This window comes from Cottoperca gobio, chromosome 8, assembly GCF_900634415.1.
Source record: "Cottoperca gobio chromosome 8, fCotGob3.1, whole genome shotgun sequence".
Taxonomy (NCBI): domain Eukaryota; kingdom Metazoa; phylum Chordata; class Actinopteri; order Perciformes; family Bovichtidae; genus Cottoperca; species Cottoperca gobio.
The window spans coordinates 22165324-22191136 of record NC_041362.1 but is presented as its reverse complement, the minus strand read 5'-3'; the positions used below and the strand labels follow the sequence as shown (position 1 = coordinate 22191136).

The 25813-nt window shown below is 41.5% G+C and overlaps 1 protein-coding gene across 10 annotated transcripts in view; it reads right to left on the bottom strand.

Annotated features, from left to right (window-relative positions):
• rbfox1 (RNA binding fox-1 homolog 1) overlaps nucleotides 1-25813 on the bottom strand; it is a 269038-nt gene that overhangs the window by 46204 nt on the left and 197021 nt on the right. For all 10 annotated transcript variants that reach the window (XM_029438229.1, XM_029438228.1, XM_029438226.1 and 7 more), the window contains one exon: nucleotides 8571-8864. In XM_029438229.1, coding sequence (XP_029294089.1) covers nucleotides 8571-8828 — 258 coding nt within the window. In that variant the 5' untranslated portion in view covers nucleotides 8829-8864. The remainder of the gene's footprint in view (nucleotides 1-8570; nucleotides 8865-25813) is intronic.

The following is a 25813-nucleotide window of genomic DNA, read 5'->3' as shown; positions in this document are numbered from 1 at the left end:
CACACAGCAGCGATTGCCATCTGTGTGCGACATCCGCCTACACTCGCAGTGCAGAAATAAAACAAACAGTGAGACAAAGCATATCATCTCATCCCTTTTGGCATCACTAACTGATATGTAAGGCGAGGCCAGGCTGAATATAGTGTTGGTTCAGACATATTGGAGGTATCAAACAGAGATGATTTCTAACATCAGGCTCTCAGAGAAGAGTCAATGAAATGTAACCTAGAGTAAGAATGTAGTGAAAATGCTGCTTGTTCATTTTTTTTAAAACAAACATGTATTTTATCTCAAGAAACCTGTTGTTAAGAAACAGAAGAAAACAGAATGAACACTACACCACTACACAACAATCAACAATCAACCTCAAACCTTCAAACATATTGATATTTTTCACAATTCAAAGAGGCCTACCAGTACAGGGGATACAAATGTACATGCCCTGAGGGTGGTGCCAGAGTTAAGGTCATAGAATGATTCAAATCAAAGCGGTTCATCCTTTCATGGTAATCAATCCATTATATTGTGATATATCTTGTGTCTAGAAGCTCTTTGGCACCATATTTAGGTTTTGTTTATCATGTCACCAATTTAGTTTAGCATTACCCTGCTAACATGTGCTAATTAATGCTAAACAACAGGCCCTGTTGAGGCTGATGGGAATTTCATTAACACATTTTTGGTCATTAAAGGTTGAGTCTGTGATTCTAATCCAATACACTTTGTGTCAAATTTCCTCACTGTCCACTAGCTATCCATTCTGTGTGTGCTCTGAAATATCTGGCAGTCATACACAGACTGATCCACTGGGGCTGTACAGAATATAATTTTTTATACTTTCAGCTTTTATTGGGTTTTTCAAATGAAGTTTTGAGCAATGTTTCTGTAAGGCGTCCATATTGGGTTGTTTTCTGGAAGAAAAGCCTGACAGGGTCCTGGGGAGTGTAGTGCCTTTTCTGAAAAGTTTAGAGATTTTGTACTAGAAACGCTGAAAAGTTTAAACACTCTGGAAAAAATGCTCTATATGCCCCATGCTAAGTACATTTAATGTCAACATTATGAAGCTTAGAACTCTTTGGTACAGCCACACAACACCATCCCAGTAGGGGAAAGGCCATGGATGTATAAAGAGAGTGGCAGTAGAAGCGAGAGGGACAGTAAATCTGGAAGGGGGATTTGTTTGGGTGTTGAGTTCAAAGATCAACGATCCTTCTCCAGAATTCTCCTTTAAGGATTTGGTCATAAATATTGTCCAAATTGAAATTGTTACCTGCTAGAGGTGTACTAGACAAAAAGTCAGGGCTTCACCACAGTAACTAGCATTCATCTTCTGGGGACCATAAATTTTGGAACAAATGTTGTTGTGTCAGTCCATACAGTAGTTGTGGAGATATTTAATTGGGTAAGTGAATGCTTCGACCTTTTGCATGTTCTAGATGAAAAGTCAGAGAACCAAAATAATAAGGATTTATCTTCTAGTGAACATAAATGTTTGTACCAACGAATGGCAAATCATCAAATATTTCAGTCTGCACCAATAGTTGGGCAAATACTTTTCATTTTAAGGTTTGCGTCAGAGTTAAAACCATAGAACTGAGATGGATCTGTCCCCTATGAAGCATGACGCATGATTTCTGGTTCCAAATGGAAAGGGCTCATTCTTTAGGGAGTATGATCCAGCAGTTTCGAAATTGCATCCAATGGCAATCAGTCCATTGTATTCTTTTATAAGTGGAATTATGCAACACCAGAAAGGTCAGAAATACATTTTGCTTTGGAGAATTTCAGTCGCCCCTTATTTTTATTTTTTTTCAAAGATTAGCAATATATTATGTCTGAATGGAAATAAATAATGCACGTTGACATATAAATAAGGTGGGTTTGATTGCAACTTTATAAAAATCCTGTTTCTCTCTCTCCTAACCCCCTCTGTTTTTCACTGCACACATGTGGGAGAGGAGGTGGCTCTATAAACACTCTGATCAGATGAGGTCATTCTTCCTGGATGCATACACAGCACACACACTCACACTATTGAGAGAGAGAGAGAGGGGCAGAGGGATGCTGATTTTCCCCTCCAGCCACAAAATATTATGCAAATCAGTCCATCCATTTACAGGTTTTTACAATTTGTCATAAGCTTTTTCCAATATTAGTTTCACTTTTTCAAGACACTTGTTATGCAGCAAGCGCAGTAGAGTTTTATTTTCTTCCCCCATTACTCTGACAACAAAATGTGCTTGGTGTGCAACATTTTTATAACCAGTGAGTCTCATTCAAAAGCAACAACCACATCCATACATAACACAATGGACATTTCTATATGCTTTGTATGAACTGTGACATTCATGTCACAAACACTGTTGAAGTCACTGTTATGGAGACCCAGAAGCAACAAATCTCAATTGCAGTCTGATTGCAATTATATTCTACTGAATCGGTTAAATAGGTATAATTCTGCGTGTAAATATTACAAGAAGGTAAATACATGAATGGATTGCAATTTTTTCCTTTACCAACAGACATTTAGAATAACATAATTATTACAATATGATTCCACCAATAGGAGATTAACGAGAATATTCAATTATCACCCTACCAGCTAATTACACTAATTTTTGTATTCATTATTATTTTGATTTGTGTATTTTTTAGGGATGAAGTAAATTAAATAAAGTTGATTTACATTTTCATGTTGTTAATAAGTGTTGTAATTAAGGCTTTGAGATTAATTGTGAGAGAACAATTTTCAAATTACAAGAGCTATGACTTTTAAGTAGGATATAACTCAAGTTATTATCGACGTCTTGAGCTGAAATGTGCTGCAAGTAGCACAACGCAACTGTTTTCAGGGGACACCTAAACGTGATGCACACGGCTGAACACCCTTGGGCTGTGGTCGAAAACGTTAACATTAAATCTTATGTCTCTTCCTCACCACTTTTCATTGACCTCGATGGAAAATGTCACGAGGTCATGGAAAGATATGATGGAGCATTGAAAAGGACTCAGGAAGAGACAACAACAGTGCTAAGAGAATCCCATGGCACTGACAGTAGGCTATGTAATCATGTGACTGCAGATGTAATTGACGTGGTTCTGCAAAGTGCTGACGCAAGGAATTGGGGGACGGAATTATCTCCTTTCCTTTCTTAAATGATTGTTCTTTATAAAATGAGATAATAAAGGAAGCAGCAAAGCTCCTTTGTTTAGCATTTAGATAATTCGACCAGCTGTTATCATGGCTGCCACTTAGATATTTCCGGGTCATTTCACTCAGTTAGGAACCGCAATCTTGTTGTTGCCATGGTTTTTGTCTTGTGAAATGATTGAAGTCAGCTTTCCACTGGCATTGAAAAATTAGCTAAAATGTAGTTATTTTGGTTTATTTTAACATTGTGATCAATTCAGATATTATAGCAGATATCTCCTGTTGACCTAACATAAGCCTTTAGTTTATTATCAGCGTGCCCAATTGAATAATCTGACAGAATGCACACAATTAATTGTGAAACAGGCTAACATAATGCTAGCTGGTGTAGCATAATGTGACTTCAGAATCAGTCAGGAAATGGCTTGCAGGACACTAAAGGACTACTGGCCAATTGATGGTAAGTCAACACATTTTACTGTTGAATAGATTGAAGTAGTTTTAACTTGTATTTATACAGTTAGGTAGTTTAGCCCAGTGTTTCCCAACCTGGGGCTTGGGCCACTACAAGGTCAAAAGATAAATCTGAGGGGTCATGACATAACTAATGAGAGAAGATGAAAGAAGAAAAAACTAAGTTATTCTTGAAAAATGTATATATATATATATATAAAATATATAAATATCAAATGTATATATATATATATATATATATTTCTATGATTTTTTTTTAGCTTTGCGTTTTCTGTGAAGTATTTTGGAATGTTAGATAACTCCCACTTTTGAGGAACTGATAATAACTCATAGACATCTGAAACCCGAGACAAGGCTCCCATTCCCACTGCCTTTATTTAAGAGATCACAAGCCAAACATTTTGGGAACCACTGGTTTATTCTTTGAAAATGCAATTTCATGCAAATTTACATTATGACAATGCTAATTTAATTGTATTGTGTAAGATTATAATTTGTTTTTATTTTATTGTAAAATCTTAATTTGTAAAGTAACTATAGCTATCAGATAAATATAAACAAAAAAGTAGTAGTAGAAATTTGGGTATAGTGGAAATACAATTGTCAGTCTTCCAGTTACTTTCAAGCACATCATATCATCATTTTAAGGTCATCACATTACAAGCTCTGAAGGACCTGCAGGATTGAGTGTTTGGGATCTTCAGTCTGTGTAGCTAAAGCTAATTACAGCAGCAAATGAAGAGCTGTCATCTAGTGGTAAATAAAAAGGAAGTCAGATATTGAGAGATGTATGTAAGGCCCATTTTAATTGCGATTATATTTGAAAACTATAATAGTAGTAATGTTAATTGTTCCACTAATTTAAGGTTTAAGTTTCTTTATTTCATAGGAAAAATTGCATATATTTTTGTCATGTTGTTCAATCTTATATTTAGCCATTTGTCCTTATGTCTTCTGTTATTGTTTCTTTCATGGTAATTTGGGAATTAAATTCACTGTTTGTGTGTCTCTCCTGTATGTTTCAGCTTTTGCCCAAAGTAGATGAGGAAAAGCCAATAAATAAAGCAGCGAAAGGGAGGTTTGATGATGTTGGGGAAGGAATGCAGCAGACAGACCGCCTACGAGGGAGAACTGATGAGACTTCCAGATGTACAGTATGCTTTCTTGTTGCTGCCAATATGCTTTCTTTCTCTAACTCTTTCCTCTGCTAGAATAGCTTGGGGCTTGTGGCAAATAAATAATCAGACAACACTCTCTGCACCCACCACATAAACAAAACCTGCATTTCTGATAAAGCAGATTATGAAAGTTTTGAAAGATGAAAAGGAGAGCTGATGATTGATGGAAAGTAATTTTCCACTAATCGGAAGGTCAATGGTTCAATCCCCTAGGCATCTCACCAAAACTCTCGATACTTCTGCCCGCCCTACAACCTGCCCTCTGGACCCTATAACCTCTCACCTTCTCCAGTCTATCGCTCCTGACCTTCTTCCTTTTCTCACCCTTCTCATCAACACTTCCTTAACAACTGGTTGCTTTCCAAACACTCTTAAAGAGGCAAGAGTGAACCCTCTCATTAAGAAACCCACACTTGACCCCTCTGAAGTGAACAACTACAGACCTGTCTCTCTTCTTTCATTTCTTTCCAAAACACTTGAACGTACAGTCTTCAATCAACTGTTGTCTTACCTTCACCAGAAAGACCTTCTTCATCCGCACCAATCTGGTTTCAAGGCAGACCACTCAACTGAGACTGCCCTCCTCGCTGTCACTGAGGAACTTCACGCTGCTAGAGTATCCTCCCTCTCCTCTGTTGTCATCCTTCTGGACCTTTCTGCTGCGTTTGACACAGTGAACCACCAGATCCTCCTTTAAACCCTCAATCTCAGGTTCTGCTCTCTCCCTGCTAAAATCCTACCTAAAGGACCGCACCTACAGGGTAACTTGGAGAGGATCTCTGTTGGAAACCTTGTCAACTCATTATTGGGGTTCCTCAGGGCTCCGTCCTGGGTCCCCCTCCCCTTTTCTCTGTACACCAATTCCTACCACAGCTACGAAGATGACACTCAACTGATTCTGTCTTTTCCCAGTTCCAAAACCCAGGTGGAGGCCCACATATCTGCTTGTCTGGCTGATATCTCTCAGTGGGTGCCTGCACACCACTTGTAACTCAACCTCGACCAAACTGCTTTTCCTTCCGGTGAAGGGCTCTCCCATCCAAGACCTTACCATCAACATTGGCACCTTGGTTGTTTCCCCGACTCTGACTGCAAGGAATATGCGTGTGACACTGGATGACCAACTGTCCTTCAGTGCCAACATCGCTGCAACAACTAGGTCCTGCAGACACACTCTTTCATCATCAGGAGGATACGTCCCCTACTGAAACAGAAGGCGACGCAGGTTCTTGTCCAGGCTCTTGACTATTGCAACTCCCTCCTGGCTGGACTGCATACATGTGCCATCCGACCTCTACAGCTCATCCAGAATGCAGCAGCACAACTGGTCTTCAATCTACCCAAGTTCTCCCACATTACACCACTTCTCCACTCCCTTCACTTGGCTATCAGTGGCTGCACGAATCTGCTTCAAGACTCTGGTACTGGCCTAATGTGCAGTGAATGGAGATTATGGTGATTATGAGTATAACAAGCAGGAACGAGTGATGCGAGAACTGAAATCTAGACATTTTTGCCTCTCAGACTGCCCTCGCTTGAAAAAAAGAATATAGTTCCTAAAGATGCAAATACAACATTATCTATCATCTCTATCAAGGAAGCTTGACTCTATTTTAAGTATTGCATTAACAATAGAGGTTACAGCAAAATATCTATTTTGTTATATAAAATACGACAAACAGTATTCATTATTTCTTAAATGCAAGATTGATTGTGTACCTGTAACTAAAATACAGATTATACAAAAATATTTCTTTACTTTATTGTGTCCCCACCAATGAATCCATATCTATCCACCCTTAAGTACATATTGTGCCTTTCTTTTCTTTCTTTGTTATTAACAGACTGTCTGATCTTCTTTATTCGATTTTCTTTCTTTCAATCTTTTTTGGGGATGTCTCATCAGATTAACGTTTGCTATATATACTGACTTCAAAGGACTGCTGTAAAGTTAATATTTTTGTGATTACACTACTATAATCAGCCCCAGCCATACCATTGTCAGTAGTGCTTCGTCTTTGATTTAAATAGATATTTATTGTGTGAATTAAGTTTGAAAGTCCAGCCGAGAAAGAAAAAGAAAACTAAGTATTTTTAGCAGTGCTGAGGGAACACATTATTACTATGCAAAATAATACCCATCTTTATGACACTTAAGGCCAATGGTGTAATAAATATTTATGAAAACGAACTGAGTTATAAATCGAGAACAAACGACAAGCATGGATTGTGTCGCCTGCAAGGCTGTACTCGTATATGTTGCATTAAAAATCATATGAATTCTATTAAAACAGTGACTCAAAAATGGCCCCCAGAGATCACTGGCAATTGTCTTTGAGCGGTGGAGTGATAAACAGATAACACTCAGGAAATAACCGTGTAGGGTCTGTTTTCTAGTCGTTCTATTCAGCTGAACAAAATACAATTGAGGGTAGTAAGTGCCTTAGAATGGAGCTCACCTGAATATACACTGACCGGTTCATCTGCCTTGGAACTAGGGATGTTAGCATAATTAGATGAGTACTGGTTTTAAATGGGACATATTTCGGATTCACATACCTTCAAGGTTTACTGTAAACTAATTGACTGTAAAAAACAAAAAACAAAGAACAATACCTGACATAACATCTCGGGGCGGCCGTGGCTTAGGAGAGAAGTGTCCTTGGGCAAGATACTGAACCCCAAATTGAGTGTGTGAATGTTTATTACCTCTGCCTCTGTATGAATGTCTGTGTGTGAATGGTTGAATATGGACACTACTGCCATTGCATGATCTATAGAATGATTAACCACACTTCCGCATACATAATTTGTTCCATGTTGAATGTTGGAAACTAATAAAGTTGTGGTTTTAATGGTAGTTACATGGCTATCTTATCCAACACATCTCGCCAAACTGCCACTCTGCATCTTCTGCTACAGTAAATTAACAATACTGCACTGAATCAGAGGCCTGCTGGGAATAAATTGTACAATAAGTCAAGTATAATGCTAAGTAGATTTTTTTTGAGATGGCAACCTCAATATAGTGAAAAGACTTCTGAGATACTGCATGTAGACTGTATATAACAAGTGGACACAGTCACCGTGATGTCACCCATTGGTTTGTGGACTACAGTTTTAAAGCCTCGAGTTTGGTGATTTGGTCGTCGCAATCTTGTTTTTTTTGCTGTTACCATCTTGAGAAGAAGTGATTTGAGTAACAACTAAACAACTAAAATGTTACAAATAACTTTAATGAACTGAAAACACACTGTGAAAGGATTAAAGTTCTAAGACTGTAAGCACGGACAACACCGAGGTAGCGCCTTATCAATCACAAGGTAGCCCCACCCTAAAGCCTACCCTGCTTTATTGTCTATTTTACTCTAAACGGGAACATAATTTAGAAAATGAACATCATGTTGTATTAAAGAAACCTAGAAACCTGCGATTGAGACCATAAACTGGTCAGGAAATATTTGCTGTGGAAATACATTTTGGTAATTTTCTCATCAACATCAATACAACCGGATTTATTTTTGCAACCAGTGGAGTCGCCCCCTGCTGGATATTAGAGAGAATGCAAGTTTAAACCACTTCAGCATCGGCTTCACCTTTCAGCCCCGGAAGTTGCTGCTTGGCTTAATCACAGCAATTACAACATATATAAATAACAGCATTTAATTGTTTCAAATTTATAATAGATGAAAACACGGTACAGCATGGTAAACTTGAAAACCCCGCTATCATCAATTTAAACACCAGCTACTCCCATGATGCCTTACTGTGGCTGTGCCGGTGACCGTCTGACTGCCGGAGTCTGACCCGCTCTGCTCACTGTGGTTCTGTGAGGACTGGTACATGTTGAGTGGATGCTCACTGACGGAGGCCTGGACCCCGGTGTAGTCCTGTGGTACTGCTGGGTGCTGGTGTGGATGTGGGTGGGAGTGTGGATGTGGATGGGGGTGTGAAGCTGTGAACTCAGCTGGAATGCCGTTCTGGGGAGGGGGGGCAAACTGGGCTGATGGGTAAGCTTGGGCCATGGATGGGTCCGGGGGTGCCGGTGTGTCCTGGTTACCCTGTATGGACAAAGAGATTCACTTTTTTAATTTAGAGGACAATTTCAACATTCCTGCATTCCCTACTTTAGAATGTTTTTTTCAGAATTTCAATTATTGTTTTTGTTTTTTGCCATGCTAGTGGCAGGGCTCTAAGTATGACAATGTCAGTCAGTAGGACACTATGCTCCAGATATCACCACATTTGGTCGGATTACCATATTACCAGACATTTGTGATGAATCCTAAAGATCTTGACAATCCCTGGCTTTTCATTTAGTGCCACAAGCTGGTTAGCGTTTTTTTAATTCAGAGTTAAATATCTCTGCAACTATTGGTTGTATCCTTTTAACTTTGGAAATCCTCTGTATGATCTGTTCGAGGTGCAGTCGAAACAGGTGGGTTTATCAGTCTGCGACGGAAGGTGTGAAGACTGTATGCTTACTACTTTGTTTTGAAAAACTATGACGGATGGTGAACATGGTAAATGTTATCACCTAAACATCAGCCTCGTACAATGGCGGATTCCAGTGAAGACTTCTGTGGATATTAATGGTTTCTGGAGGACAACTACGAATGTTTGCTTATTTCTTAACCTTTTCAAACCAAAAAAAGATGATGGCCAACCAGGTGTTGAGCACAATTCACTATAGATGGAAACATTAAACATACTTTTCAGCTTTCAAAATGTTAGTTCATTGTAAATCACAATAGTCTTGTTGTATTCAGTATCAATCATCAGTGAATATTTACAGGACAGATTGTCTATTCTTCAATCAAATCCCCTGCTTCTGACTGCAATGAGACTCAGTTGAATGTGACTCAGTTGAAACTCCAATGCATCACTGCCAGCACACAGCAGTCTACTCCATGCGCTGTAAGAATTATACTTGGAGAGCTTTACCTTTAGCTTTTGTCTCAGAACATTTGCATGGCTAGCTGTTAATGTACAATAAACACTCTTTGTTGAACTATGTCAAGGCCAAACTACATTTAATGTATTATATATCTGTACATATGTATGTAAAAGTAAAATAAGTAATAAATAAACAACATATGGGTCCACACCACATAGGTCATATGTGACACATTGTAACATGCTCTCAGCCAGGTGTACATCAGAAAAATTCTTAAAAACTTCCACCCAGCAAGTTGAAAGATCATCTAACTTTGCCTCTTCTTGCTATTTTACACTGTTCATCCAAAAACTGCAGACAAGCTCTTCTTCTGCAAAATAAAAATAAGCAGAGCTCAAACAGTCTCATCAGGAGACCTGAGACCATGCTAGCCTATAGGTAAGCTAAAAGTACCCCATGTCATGTGACCCTTGTTATAGCAGTCCCATGTTTGTTGGCTAGTCCATCAGCTCTTGTCTACGTAATTTGCATATTGACATCTGACCACAATGTGGCCCTGTGTGAGTTATTAACCAGAAACAAATCAAAGGTTAACACTAGGTGGAAATGGAGTCCTGGAAGAGGTCTGGGTTGCATTGTGGTCTGATCTCCACATCGTTTCACTTCCCTTCACCTGGGGCACTGTTACGAACCACGGTCGAAAAAACACAGGATCCTAAAATACGCGACTCAAACAGCGACGTTCAAACAAAAAGATCTTTTAATCCAAAATCCCATTAACAAGAAACATACACTTGATTAAGTTTACAAAACGAACTGGCACAAGACAAGGGGAGACAGGACTATTTATACATGAGGTAAGGGGACACAGGTGACAACAATCAGGGACGGGGCAGACGATAACATCCATCCATCCATCCATCGTCTACCGCTTATCCGGGATCGGGTCGCGGGGGCAGCAGCTCCAGTAAGGAACCCCAATCTTCCCTTCTCCGGGCCACATCCTCCAGCTCCGACTGGGGGATCCTGAGGCGTTCCCAGGCCAGAGAGGAGATATAATCTCTCCACCGAGTCCTGGGTCTTCCCCGGGGTCTCCTCCCAGCTGGACGTGCCTGGAACACCTCCCTAGGGAGGCGCCCAGGTGGCATCCTTACTAGATGCCCGAACCACCTCAACTGGCTCCTTTCAACATAAAGGAGCAGCGGCTCTACTCCGAGTCTCTCACGGATGGCTGAGCTTCTCACCCTATCTCTAAGGGAGACGCCAGCCACCCGTCTGAGAAAACCCATTTCGGCCGCTTGTACCCGTGATCTCGTTCTTTCGGTCATGACCCAGCCTTCATGACCATAGGTGAGGGTAGGAACGAAGATCGACCGGTAGATTGAGAGCTTTGCCTTCTGGCTCAGCTCTCTTTTCGTCACAATGGTGCGGTAAAGTGACTGTAATACCGCCCCCGCTGCTCCGATTCTCCGGCCAATCTCTCGCTCCATTGTCCCCTCACTCGCAAACAAGACCCCGAGGTACTTGAACTCCTTCACTTGGGGTAATGGCTCATTCCCTACCCGGAGTAGGCAATCCAGCGGTTTCCTGCTGAGAGCTATGGCCTCAGATTTGGAGGTGCTGATCCTCATCCCAACCGCTTCACACTCGGCTGCGAACCGATCCAGTGACTGTTGAAGGTCACAGACCGATGATGCCATAAGGACCACATCATCTGCAAAGAGCAGCGATGAGATCCTCAGGTCACCGAACTGCAACCCCTCTCCTCCACGACTACGCCTTGATATCCTATCCATGAAAATCACGAACAGGATTGGTGATAAAGCGCAGCCCTGGCGGAGGCCAACATTCACTGGAAACCAGTCCGACTTACTGCCGAGTATCCGGACACAACTCTCGCTTTGGGCGTACAGGGATTGGATGGCCCTCAAAAGTGACCCCCTCACCCCATACTCCCGCAGCACCTCCCACAATATCACCCGGGGGACCCGGTCATACGCCTTCTCCAGATCCACAAAACACATGTAGACCGGATGGGCGTACTCCCAGGCCCCCTCCAGGATCCTTGCGAGAGTGAAGAGTTGGTCCGTTGTTCCACGACCAGGACGGAATCCGCATTGTTCCTCTTCAATCAGAGGTTCGACTACCGGCCGAACCCTCCTTTCCAGTACCTTGGAGTAGACTTTACCAGGGAGGCTGAGAAGTGTGATACCCCTGTAGTTGGCACAAACTCTCTGGTCCCCCTTTTTAAATAGGGGAACCACCACCCCGGTCTGCCAACCCCTAGGCACTGTCCCAGACTTCCACGCAATGTTGACAAGGCGTGTCAACCAAGACAGCCCCTCAACACCCAAAGCCTTCAGCATTTCTGGACAGATCTCATCAACCCCTGCGGCTTTGCCACTGTGGAGTTGTTTGACTACCTCAGTGACTTCCATCAGGGAAATTGACGATGATCCCCCATCAGCTTCCAGCTCTGCCTCAACCATAGAGGGCGTGTTAGTCGGATTCAGGAGTTCCTCAAAGTGCTCCTTCCACCGGCCGATAACCTTCTCAGTTGAAGTCAGCAGGTTCCCACCCTTGCTGTACACAGCTTGGATAGTTCCTCGCTTCCCCCTCCTGAGGTGCCGGATGGTTTTCCAGACCGAAAGTCCTTCTCCATAGCTTCTCCGAACTTCTCCCACACCCGCTGCTTTGCCTCTGACACGGCAGAAGCTGCCGCCCTTCTACTCCTTCGATACCCTGCAACTGTTTCCGGAGTCCTCCCGGATAACATAACCCGGAAGGACTCCTTCTTCAGTCGGACGGCTTCCCTGACCACCGGGGTCCACCACGGTGTTCGAGGGTTACCGCCCCTTGAGGCACCTAAGACCTTGAGACCACAGCTCATCACCGCAGCTTCAGCAATAGAGGTTTTGAACATCGCCCACTCAGGTTCAATGCCCCCAACCTCCACAGGGATGGCTGAAAAGCTCCGCCGGAGGTGTGAGTTAAAGATCCCCAGGACAGGGGCTTCCTCCAGACGTTCCCAGTTCACCCGCACTACCCGTTTGGGTTTACCAGGTCTGTCCAGAGTCTTCCCCCACCCCTTGATCCAACTCACCACCAGATGGTGATCAGTCGACAGCTCCGCCCCTCTCTTCACCCGAGTGTCCAAAACATGCGGCCTCAGGTCAGATGATACGATTACGAAATCGATCATTGACCTTTGGCCTAGGGTGCTCTGGTACCACGTGCACTTATGAGCATCCTTATGTTCGATTCCATTCCATGGCTAGCACAGAAGTCCAATAACAAACGACCGTTCGGGTTTAGATCAGGGAGGCCCTTCCTCCCAATCACGCCTCTCCAGGTGTCTCCATCGTTTCCCACATGTGCGTTGAAGTCTCCCAGCAAGACTACGGAGTCCCCTACTGGAGCCCCCTGCAGGGCTCCATTCAGGGTCTCCAAGAAGGCCGAATACTCAGAACTGCGGTTTGGGGCATAGGCACAAACAACAGTCAGAGTTTTCCCCCCCATAACCCGAAGGCGTAGGGAGGCGACCCTCTCGTCCAGCCGGGGGCTAGTGAGTATCCCCACCCCGGCCCGACGCCTTACACCTTGGGCAACTCCGGAGAAGAATAGAGTCCAACCCCTATCCAGGAGTACGGTTCCAGAGCCAAGACTGTGCGTGGAGGTAAGCCCCACCAGATCCAACTGGTAGCGCTCCACCTCCCGCACTAGTTCCGGCTCCTTCCCCCACAGAGAGGTGACGTTCCACGTCCCCAGAGCCAGCCTCTGCTGCCCGGGTCTGGTCCGTCGAGGTCCCAGACCATCACTGCCACTCATGTGACAGCGCACCCGACCCCAGCGGTTTTTCCCATGAGTGGTGGGCCCACAGGATGGATGGATGGGAGGCACCACGTAGCTTCTTCGGGCTGTGCCCGACCGGGCTCCGTGGCAAACCCGGCCACCAGACGCTCGCTGTCGGGCCCTCCCTCTGGGCCTGGCTCCAGACAGGGGCCCCGGGCTTCCTCCGGGCAGGGTCTCTCCTTTCCTTTTCCTTTCTTTCATGAAGTCGTTTTTGAACCATTCTTAGTCTGGCCCCTCACCTGAGACCAATTTGCCTTGGGAGACCCTACCAGGAGCACTAGGCTCCAGACAACACAGCTCTCAGGTTCATAGGGACACACAAACCTCTCCACCACGATAAGGTGATGGTTCCCAGAGAGGCAGACGATAACAGAAGCGGGAAAACACACAAGGCAGGAAGTTAAGTGACCTGGAACGAGAGGGAAAGGTGAGTTTCAAAACAAAACGGGAAGTGCAAGACGACACCAGACAAGCGTGACTGTAAATTAACATAACCTGACCTTAGATGTATTACACACTGAACATGAACTAAACTATAACATAAATACATGACATTAAATAATCTGACGGGACATGACAGACACGTGTTTAAATGCACAGACCAAATGTGATTTACCAGATACACATTGCAAGTTAACACTGGTGACTTCAGAAATCAGTGCAATAATGCTTTTTCTCTCCACAACATGTAGAGTAGAGTTGCTCATTTTAGACACAAACTCCCTGAGACTCAAGAAAGGGATATACCAACCAACAAGATACAACACAAAAGGCTGAGCCCAAGCGGCACAATATGACGAGTATGTGATGAGATGACGTTGCACCAACCTATAGTAGGGGAAGTGAAGCCACTATATGTCCCGTATTCCAACAGTATTTGTGGTAAGAGGAAGTACCCCCATCTTAACAATTAACACCAAAGATGTGCAAGTTTTTATGACCATACACAGACACAGACACACACTAAAACAATACCTCAGCAATGACTGTTTTGCTCAAAACAAACAAACAAACGAGTCTGAGTGAGAATTATGAGTTTCAGCCGTGATTCACAAAATATAGTGGAGACATCGAAGGAAAAAAGTCAACGTGCCCCAAAAACACTTTGTGGTGTGCAAGTATGTGTGAGTGTTCATGTGAGAGAGGTTACTCCTGTGGTATATTTATATATCAGCCATTACAGACAGAGAGAGAGAGAGAGAGAGAGAGAGAGAGGAGAGAGAGGAGAGAGAGGAGAGAGAGGAGAGAGAGAGGAGAGAGAGCGAGAGGAGAGAGAGGAGAGACAGAGAGAGAGAGAGAGGGAGAGAAGAGAGAGAGAGAGAGAGAGAGAGAGAAAGAGGGAGAGACAGAGAGAGAGAGACATGGAGAGAGAGAGAGAGAGAAAGAGGGAGAGAGAGTGAGAGTTCAGAGAAGTAATACTATACTATTAAATACTTCATTACTAGTGAAAGTCTCACATTCACAACTTCAGTGCAAGTCAGCAGAGCACAATATCAAAATACAAAGTACTCACGGGTAAAGCTTAAAATTAAAATACTTGAGTGAATTATAAGTACCTCAAAATTGTACTTAAGTGCAATTTGAGAAAATGAAAGGACCTACTTTCAAAATTCGTCATCACAGATTTTTCCATTGGCTTACTCTTAATATTGATCCTTCATTTCCTGCTATCCAGTTTACTAAGGAAATACATTGCATTAAGAAAATAATCACGGTTTTAAGTTTTGGGGAAGTTATGGTATAGGTCATTTACTTTATTGTAACAATTTAATCTCACAATTCCACCATTAGTTTTTTCAATACTGTGGGAAAATGGCACACTTAACCTGCATTTTCATATTAACGCTGGATCGTTTTGGTTATTTATAGATAGATTGATTGATTGAGGGCAGAGGTTGAAAACGAATTAAGAAATTGTAAGACTGCTTCTCTGCATGACGTTAAAGTAGAAGTGAAATGATAAGACACAATAATAAACACAATAATAATAATAATAATAATAATAATAATAATAATAATAATAATAATAATAATAATAATAATAATAATAACAGTAAGATGGATGAAGACAAAGACATACTGAACATTAACAATGTAGAGTTTATGGCTTAATAATATGTTATCTTATATACACATGTCAAGTGCACACACACACACACACACACACACACTTGCAGGGTATTTAGCATATTGTGGTGCCTGCAGCCAGCAAATTAGTCACATCTGAAACAGTCTAATTAACCCAGAGGAGCTTAACCCACTTATCACAGTGAGCAGAGAGCGAGAGACATAGACGGAGACACACACACACAAAGAGAGAGAGTGACAGACTCGGACTATCTCCTTCTCTGATTGATTTCTCTCATCAAGTGTGCCTGTGTGTAATGTGCAAACATTACTAAAACCAACACACACACACACACACACACACACACACACACACACACACACACACACACACACACACACACACACACACACACACACACACACACGCAAACACACACACACCAGGCACAAGAGATGGTGTAAAAAAAAGAAGTCAATAAGAATCCAACTTTTCCTCTTATAATATTAAAACATTTTCAATCTGCCATGCACCCATGTTAATTAGTACATGATAATTTGCATACAGAGTCGGAACTAATTAGCTAATCAGCTGGGCGTGGCAATCCCTGCTGCAGATGGTACATCTCCTATTTGGACCACTGTATTGTCACATTTATCTTCATTTCATATAGATTTAAATGTATTTCATACAGCTGCCTATTTATTGTATCTTTACTGTATATTTTAACATACTGTATACTTGTAGAAATAAATAAATGTTTCTACATTGTCTTTGTCTTTATTTTCAAATATTCTTTTTATATTTCAAGTAGTAAAGTAATGAAATGCATTAGTACATTATTGGATTATGGATCGTGTTGGATAACAAAACCCAAATGGGCTTTATTTACTTACATTTATCCTTCTTCTCCAAACTTCTTAGTTTTTTTGTTTTGGGAGCCCTGGATGAATTCTAAATAGTTTCCACTGTTTTTGAATATTAACACTTTGCTAGCATGTTGCACGTATGACATTTATTTCAGCAGTAATGAGGAGATGCTCTGCTTACTGTTGATCTGAATTGGTCACCATGTGTTATCTCATACACATACATACACTCATGTTCGTACTTAACCTACCAAAGTAATGTAACTTAATGCACTATAATATAACCCAATTAATCATGTAATTAAATATGTAACCGACGTAATCGTGCACCAGGACAGGTGACGTAGTATAAAGAACAACAAAGTCTGCACAGCAATGAAGTCGCTGATCATGTCCCGTGTGAAACCAAAAGTCAACGTTGACTTAGGTCGCAGTTTCTATATAACGGTCCTCGTTTTAAACATGTGGTTAACGTTGATTTAACTAGTGTGCCTTGAGAGATCGTCAGGTGTGCCGTGGGAAATTATTCAATTTATCGGTGACAAGACGTACAACAGCGATGGATAAATATTTGAAAAGGAAAAATGAAGACTCCGAACTAGGCCCTGTACACAATTCTAACCCAGATGAAGACCGTAATATGACTGTTGGTCAAAAGAAAGCAAAAACGGTGAGCTCGAGACAATACAGCGAAAGTTATCTTTCGTTTGGATTTACTTTCACCAGGGATCCGACTGCACTGACTCCATTATGCTTGGTGTGTGGGGAAAAGCCTAACAACAGTGCCATAGTCCAAAGCTAGTTTAAACGTCACCTCCAAACTACACACCCGTCACTTCAAAGCAAGAACACAAACTGTGTTCGCTTGAGAAAAAACAAGGAGGAGCAAGCATCTTTTATGAGGAAAAACTACAAATGTGTCAGCGAGAGCTCTCAGAGCTACTTAGTAGCTGAACTCGTAGCCAAATCAAAAAAGCCACACACTGTGGCAGAGACAATAATACCACCTGCCTGCAGGACCATTGTGAATAAGATGCTCGGCCCTGACACGGATAAAGAAGTAGCCAAAGTCCCTCTCTCAGATTACACAATCGCCAGACGTATTGATGACATGTCTGCAGACATCGAAAAGGTTGTTTTGGAAAAGATACGCATCAGTGGGAAATAAACAGGTATAGTATACATAAATTGAGAGACTAAAATGTCATTGTAAATGTGTCATTTTGTAACATTTTTGGTTGGTGGTGAGCCGCAGGATTTTTTGAAAGTAAATTATTTTGCTGTGGCTCAAAAAAGGTTGAAAAACACTGGTTTAAGCAACAAAACTACTTGGTTAGGTTTAGGAAAAGGTTACGGTTTGAATTAGGTTAAAATAAGTACGTCTGTGACGTTACTCGGCTAACGGACGTGACGTACGCATGTAACGTGACGTAAGAATGTTGAAATAACTTAACATTGACTTTTGGTTTCACCAAACACTAACACTGGTCTCCTAGGTGAAAGTCCTCCGTTTGTTTGACCCATCCATCCTCCATCCGCCATACACGAACTTGTCTTTAAACTACGTCACCTAACTTTGCTTTGACTCTTTTGCTCCCGTCATGACTACTAGATGTCATAAAGTATACAAACGTAAATATGGGTCTTATTATGCTGCTTGTACAAACACACTATGGTGTCGTTTTTTGGGGGGAGGCTTGGATCAAATGTAAACAATGTAATAAAAGTGCAAACCTTTGTTCGGACTTTCAGGTGTGAAAAGGAAAGAGAATCCCACTATAACACTGTGGTAGTAAATTGTATCCTTCTCAACCAACATTTCTGCATGAATGTTCTCACTGTTTGTGTCGGCCACACTGACTCTCCACTTTCCACTGCAGCAAACACTTTTAACAAACTCAATGTCCACTGCTCTGTCGAGTTATGGTATTACTCTTAGGTCATCATAGTGATGTGTTTGGAATGAGCTGCCCTGTATGGACAGGTATTAGCCCCTGACAGCAGTCTGCTATGAACAGAGTTCATAGTTCATGTCGGGCCTGTTAGTAGCGGAGAGAGAGAGGTTTCGTGTTGAACCTGGTAATAGTGTGGACTTAAAATAACTTTGCAACTGCTGCAATGTAAACACACGAGCAGTACGATACCTTCTCTTTTCACTAAAAAACTAAATAAAGTGATGTCAGCTGTGGAAGCTGGCTGCTGGGAGATCGTCTGGGAGCTGAACGTTTTATACTTGCCATTGGTTATACTGTATGTCATTTCCAGTAAATAGAACTGGAACACAATACAAAATGTGTGTTTTTTTCTGATTAAAAATTACAAACGTAGGAAGATGGCACATACTCGCCCATATTTTAAGTGGGTACGTCTCCAGACGGTACGTAGTTTGTTTACATGATGTAGAATCCCTATTTAACGGATTCACTGAGCGTCCAATGCGACGCAATAGTAGGACGCACACATGCAGTTAGGACAAGGTGTTAGATACACAAAGTAATGACTCATACATAAGATATGAGTGAACAACCTCTGCTCTCTGCTCTTGTCTCCTTCCCTTTCACTATGCCTCCTTGAATTCTCTCTTCTTCCCTTCCTGTATCACATTTGTTTGTGTGTGTCTGTGCGCTAATGTGTTGCTGTTAGCTGCTTCTAATTATTCTTCCTTCACACATCGGGGACATCCAGCATCCTGCGTCCAAACACACTCTATATCTTCTGCCTCAGTCTGGAGGGACAAAGCATTAACATCAGCACTCCTGCTCAGTGTGAGCGTCTCTCTCCTTCTCACTCTCTCCCTGCCTCTCTCCGTCTCTCTCTCTCTCTCTCTCTCTCTCTCTCTCTCTCTCTCTCTCTCTCTCCCTCTCTCTCCGTCTCTCCCTCTCCGTCTCTCTCTCTCCTCACTGTAGTAATCAATCATCAGAGGAGTCTCTCTTTCTATCTCCCTCTCCCTCCCCTCTTTGAGCTGACAGCTCCTATTTGTTATACTGCTTCCACAATGCTGGACTGTGGTATTCACTGGCACAGGAAAACACACACACACACACACACACACACACACACACACAACCCCCCCCACACACACACACACACACACACACGCTCACACACGCTAATTTTGCAAACATTGTTTTCTGTAAAGTAATAAGATACTTTTAGTTTATTTGATGTTTTTTTTTAATGTATAATTATATCAAAACTAATTTAAAATAAGAAGTTTTCCAGAATTCTGCATGAAATCATAGAAATGTTTTTGACATCACTTCTGTGCAGAATGTCACATGATTATGATTCCTATTAGTGTTGTAAACAAATAGAATTATCTTACTTGGATATGAACAGATAATGTGCTGTGGACCGTTTGGCACCTCGCACGGCAGCTTCTGCCATCAGTGTGTGAATGTGTGTGTGAATGTGTGTGTGAATGGGTGAATGTTGGCTTGTGTTGTAAAGCACTTTGAGTGGTGGGTAGACGAGGAAAGCGCCGTATAATTGCAGTCCATTTAACATTTTACAGATCCAAACAACATCAAAAATTGTGCAACTTGACAGTAGACGAGCTGAAGTTAGGGAGTGTCTTAGAATGGCGTTATCGAACAGTTAAACTGTTATCGAACAGTTAAACTGCATTTACGTCCTGGTGGCGCGCGCATCATATAGAAAATGAGCGCCTCGTTCGTTAGATGCGTGACTTCCCATGGTTTGTTTTTTCAATATGAAATTTATTAAAAAAATTATATTCATTATTTATTGTACAGAAGAAAATTCAAAAAAAACATAAAGTATTAGAAAAATTCTTTATACTTCACTTATAGTGAAGTAGTGATTAGTGATTACTACTAACAGGGAATATGGGTATTTAATAGTTATTTATAAATAAAAATAATATGTATTAATAAATATTATAATATGTACAGTACATATGTACATATTGCACAGTTGGTGTACGCCTGGTGTTACTCTTAGACAAACCTTTCTAATAAATGAAGTTTTTATCCCTTTTTATCTGAAATTTGGTGGTGAACTTGATAACACTTGGTTCTATGTTTTTATTGTGTTTTCCAGTCCATACCTACCAGCTATACCCATCTTCAGGCATCTTTTTCAACAACAAACTTCAGACGGAGTGTATTTTCTTCAAATTCAGTATATTCAGACCACTATTACTCAGTACCAGAAGCACTTGGAGTGATTATTCAATGTTTTGCAAGAACAAAAAGAGAGTTATCTTTTGAATGAGACCAAACGCATGCAGCTGGTGCAAATGGTTGAAGAGCAGCTTTCAATTTACTTTGGGTATGTCGTTTGTAGGTATTTTCGGGTAAAGTCCCCCACCCCTTAATTAAGAGGTTAACGTTGTGAATTTAAACAAAACTACTTGTTTAGGTTTAGAATAATGATCATGGTCTGGCTTCAAATAAGTTTGTTTGTTACGTCATTTAAGTTAAGGATGTAAATTAAAATAAGTGAATGTTGACTTTTGGTTTCACTTGGGACATAAACTGCTGCCTCCTGGGGGGGAAATACTGTGCTTGATTTACCCACACATCCAAGCCGACCTCCTTCCAATGCAGATTTCTGCAGATTTTGATTAGAAATGCATTTGTGGTAAATCAAAAACAAATGTAAACCAAGAGAAAATACAGGGGAAAACCTTAGGGAGAGCATCTAAGGAGGGATCCCTCTCCCAGGACGGACAGATGTGTGATAAAAAAAACATAATAAAATTACAACATAGACAAACCCATATGACAGAAGTGATAATGTCAACATCTATAAAAAAGATGGATCCAGGATGTCAAAAAGCTTCCAGATGCCTCCAAAAATAATAACAAGTGGGTCAGGCAGGACCAGGGCAAAAGGCACAGCTACGACTCATGATGCAGACGCAACCATTAAATGTGACATCTGCAAGACGGGAGACACAGAAACTAGATAAAGATGGTTATGAGCCGACGACGAAGGGGGATGTTTTTATTGGTTCAGAGAGGAAAATGTAATCCTTCCAGTTGATCTGAAAAATTTAAATCACAGAACTTGAAAACACATGGATTTCCCCAAAAAACAATAACTAAAGCTGCATGTCATGATTTAAAATCTATATCACGGTAAACTGACACATTCATCTCCTTTACTACAAATGTTCCTTTTTCATATTGGCTTAATGTTCTATGTTTGTAAACCGCAAAATAATCCAAGGTTCTGGACCTCTAGGCTAGACTTTGTGCTGATTGGTTGGTTTAACATCTGATTAGATGTCATTGGTTGCTTTGGATTTCTCTATTTGCTTGATAAAAATAAATATTTGATGGTTAAATAGATTTTACAGAGAGGGGACAGAGAGGTTGCAGAGAAAGAGGGAGAGATGAAGGACGAACGAGCAGACAGTGTAGGAACAAAGGAAAGATTTTTTTTAAATGACTGAATTCATACAGAAATACAAACGGGCCCAGCAGTACAACTGCTAGACAGTGTGTGTGTGTGTGTGTGTGTGTGTGTGTGTGTGTGTGTGTGTACGTGTAGTTTAGCCGACCTCAGCATTTTCTCCACATTATTCTTGGTCATTTGATTTGAGAGGCTCTCAGGATGAACCTGCCGATGCAAGCACTTTTGCAACAGCACCGCAGACACACACACACAGATCTTTATGAGGCAGTCAATATTCAACAGCAGAAAAATGATCACTGTGTGCACGCCCACACTGTGATGGCTGCACCTGCTGCCACACGACTGCTTTAAACGTCAGTAAACCTCCTGCGCACACCTCCGTTTTCTTCAAATCAAATCAAATCAAATCAAATTTATTTGTATAGCCCAATATCACAAATTATACATTTGTCTCAGTGTGCTTTACAGACTGTACAGGTTACGACATCCTCTGTCCTTAGACCCTCACATCGCACAAGGAAAAACAAGAGTTTACACGCAATACTTCTCTACTCAAGAGTTTGTTGACCTTTTGACTTCACGTACATTGCACATACATCAGCAAACGGATACGTGATAACACATAGCTTTTGTTTCAGACATCATACTCATACTGATAGTATTGTTGGCAGTGTAAAGGCAACGAAGAAAATGGTCGTTCTAATTTCTATTTCTTTGAGTTATAATTTTCTATACAGCTATTAGTCTTTATTTAAATGTTGAATATAAGCAATATGTAATTATTTGCCACGAGGGGGCTCTCACTCAAAGCAATAACGAAAGACGTAGCAGGACCAGTTGAGGTGGTTCGGGCATCTAGTAAGGATGCCACCTGGGCGCCTCCCTAGGGAGGTGTTCCAGGCACGTCCAGCTGGGAGGAGACCCCGGGGAAGACCCAGGACTCGGTGGAGAGATTATATCTCCTCACTGGCCTGGGAAGGGAAGATTGGAAGATTGGGGTTCCTTACTGGAGCTGCTGCCCCCGCGACCCGACCCCGGATAAGCGGTAGACGATGGATGGATGGATGGTAGCAGCCCATGGACGTTCGTCATTGCAGTCAGCTTCTAACGATTAGGATTACTTCATCGTTCATCGTTCATCGTTCATCGTTCATCGTTCATCGTTCATCGTTCATCGTTCGGGATATTTTTACTGGGAGCCGAATTATCAGCCGAGGTCTCCTTCTCTCCAGAACAAACAAACCCCGTTAGTAAAGCTGGTAAAAACTCTGAATGAAGCCATTTCACTTGAAAATCAGGGTTTCCTCCAACACAGGGAATTGTATATTGTTAGTGCTTTTGTTTTGATTAATAAATAGTTATATATGGACTAATTGTTCCATTTACTGTAGTTTATTTTTATAATTCAGTTGGTTGCTTTGTCTGTATGTTCCCCTTCATGTTCAGTTTGGTGGGTCAGTTGTATTCAGTTTATGTTGTTTAATTCAGTTTAGTTGACCTCTGTTTGTTTTAATCCACCTGTGACTTGAGATAAGTCCCTGACAAACACACTTGCCCATCACACACAGAGTTAAAGAAACACACACACACACATCACAGTTGCTCTGGCAGATGTGATTAAGGTGTTTTCATCACATGATAAAGTCTGAAATGTAGCCATCACTGTGCTCTGGGTTTTCTTTTTGTATGGTCCTCACTCACGCTGACAGAACTCTGCTCAGTTCACTCCACAGCAAAATGCACTCCCTTGCAGTTGCATAATGCAATGCGAAGCAACATTTTTGAGAACAGTTATACAACTGGAGCCCACTTCATGAATGTCCAGAGACAGAGGCAGAGAGCCGAGGGCCTGGAGGAAAACAAGAGGATCCACGTGCACACATGTTCACTGCACCATATCTTACACTGCAAACAGCAACTCAGGTCAGCACCACGGACAGAGGCTCCCAGTCTGCTTTCATAGAGCTGCAAACAAGTTATACAAGTGCATGACTACAAACAGGTAGATTCTTGTTGGAATCCATTGACTTATAGGACTAAAAACCACTATGATGGTTAAAGATGCTGACAGGGTTCAGTAGCGTGCACCAGTTATACACCAGTATGTGTATGACTGGCTTACAGGAGTGCTGATGTGCTAGAGACTAGTAGCCTTTTACGCATAAGGATTTCACTTCAGGTATTATTTGTCCTTATTTAAGGAAATTGATTAAGACAGTTGCAATAAACATCTCAAACTGATTCCTTAGGTAAGAAAAAAAACAAGCCATTTACCACAGTCCAGTTTTTTAGTGTTTCATTTGTTATTTTGTAAATAAACTGTCTGCCGATTAAATCTAGCTACTACCATAGGACCGTGTGGAGTGCAGACTGGTACCTGGAGGAGTGTCAGCCTCCTGGGCACTGCAGAGCTGCTGCACACTGATCCTAATACTCGGACAGGTTACATGCAGAGTGTAAATGTCACTCTGTGTGATGTTCTGTGCACATGTGTGACAATTAAAAGAGGAATTCAAATCCTCCTTTTCTATTCCATAAACTCGCAGCAACTATTCGTCACTTAATGTGTCCACAGGGTTGTTCCCGTCCTGAAACATTCCTTTTGGAACAACTTTGTTTTCTGTGATGAAAAAGAAGTCAGTACACTTTGCTGAGGTTAATTAGCATTGCATAGTTCTTTACATGTTTAAGTTTCTTCTTTAAGTTGTTGCTAAGGGTGATTGTGCAGCACCTAACCTGTTTCAAAGAACCTAAGATGAAAGACTTAACATAAAGATGAAAACTTTAAGTGTTAATATCCTAAACACTGGACTGCATAAAAACTTAAGTTAATGTTTAAGGAAATTGTTAAAATGAGATGCTTCATGCAACCGACCATAGAGCCTTAATCCTTTCAATGTGTGGGGGCTAACATGATGAAAAGGCAAACCAGGTGATGTGAGATCTGTTGGAATCTATTACAGTATTTAAAAGCTGTAACAAATTTACAGAAGATGGACTTCCCTTGGAGAAGGGCTGCACTCCTCAACTTTCGGTTTCTGCCTGCTTCGAATCTTTCAGCTTTTGTTTTTTTGGTTTATATGTGTAAAAGTGTATTATGTGTAGGTTGTTTTGTGACCAAACCAAAATGCCACTGTCATTATTCAGTGTATGTATGGAAAAATAAAAATATATGTTGATGTTTGGTTCGGAGGATGATCGTGCACTCATTACACTTACTGAATAATACATGTTCTCACTGGGTCTCAGATGTGTACTGTGTCAGGGCCATAACTCAAGCTGCTGTGTCACATTTATTACAATTGTGTGTTTTATGGACGGTCATTTAGTTTTTATGAAGATGTTTTGTGGCTTTAACACATGACCGCCTCAGTGGGACCTCAGGCCATCCCTGTGACATCACACTTCTTTAAATCCAGCATTCAACACAAATAGATCCTGAAACATTGTTATTTTCTTTCAGGCTCAGAAACGTCAAAATAACATCATTATTGTTGCTCTTAGGTCAGGAGCAGACTTCAGGACAGGGCAATTTACCCACAATTCACTCCTTCTACCAATTGAGGGGGAAATATGTTTTGCATCTTTGTTAAATGTGATGGATTCTCTGACTTTTCATAACAAAACAAGAGAGACAGAGAGAAGTGTCTTATAAAAGCTTATAGTTAGGGCTTGCTCAGGTTTGCCTTGGATCAGCCCCTAGTTATGCTGCTATAGGCTTAGACTGCCGGGGGACACCTCCCTGCTCTCCTTCTCTTCCTCTCTCCTCCCCTCCCTCTCTATCTGTATGCATTTATGTAAATATATGTTACTAACACAGCATCCGGGGCATCATCCCCGGAAGCTTTCATGTGGCAGGTTGCCACTGATAAAGTTTATGTCTGGATCATGAATCGTGGCTGTGCCTGCTGCCCTGGTCCTGCTGGACACCGGGAAGCC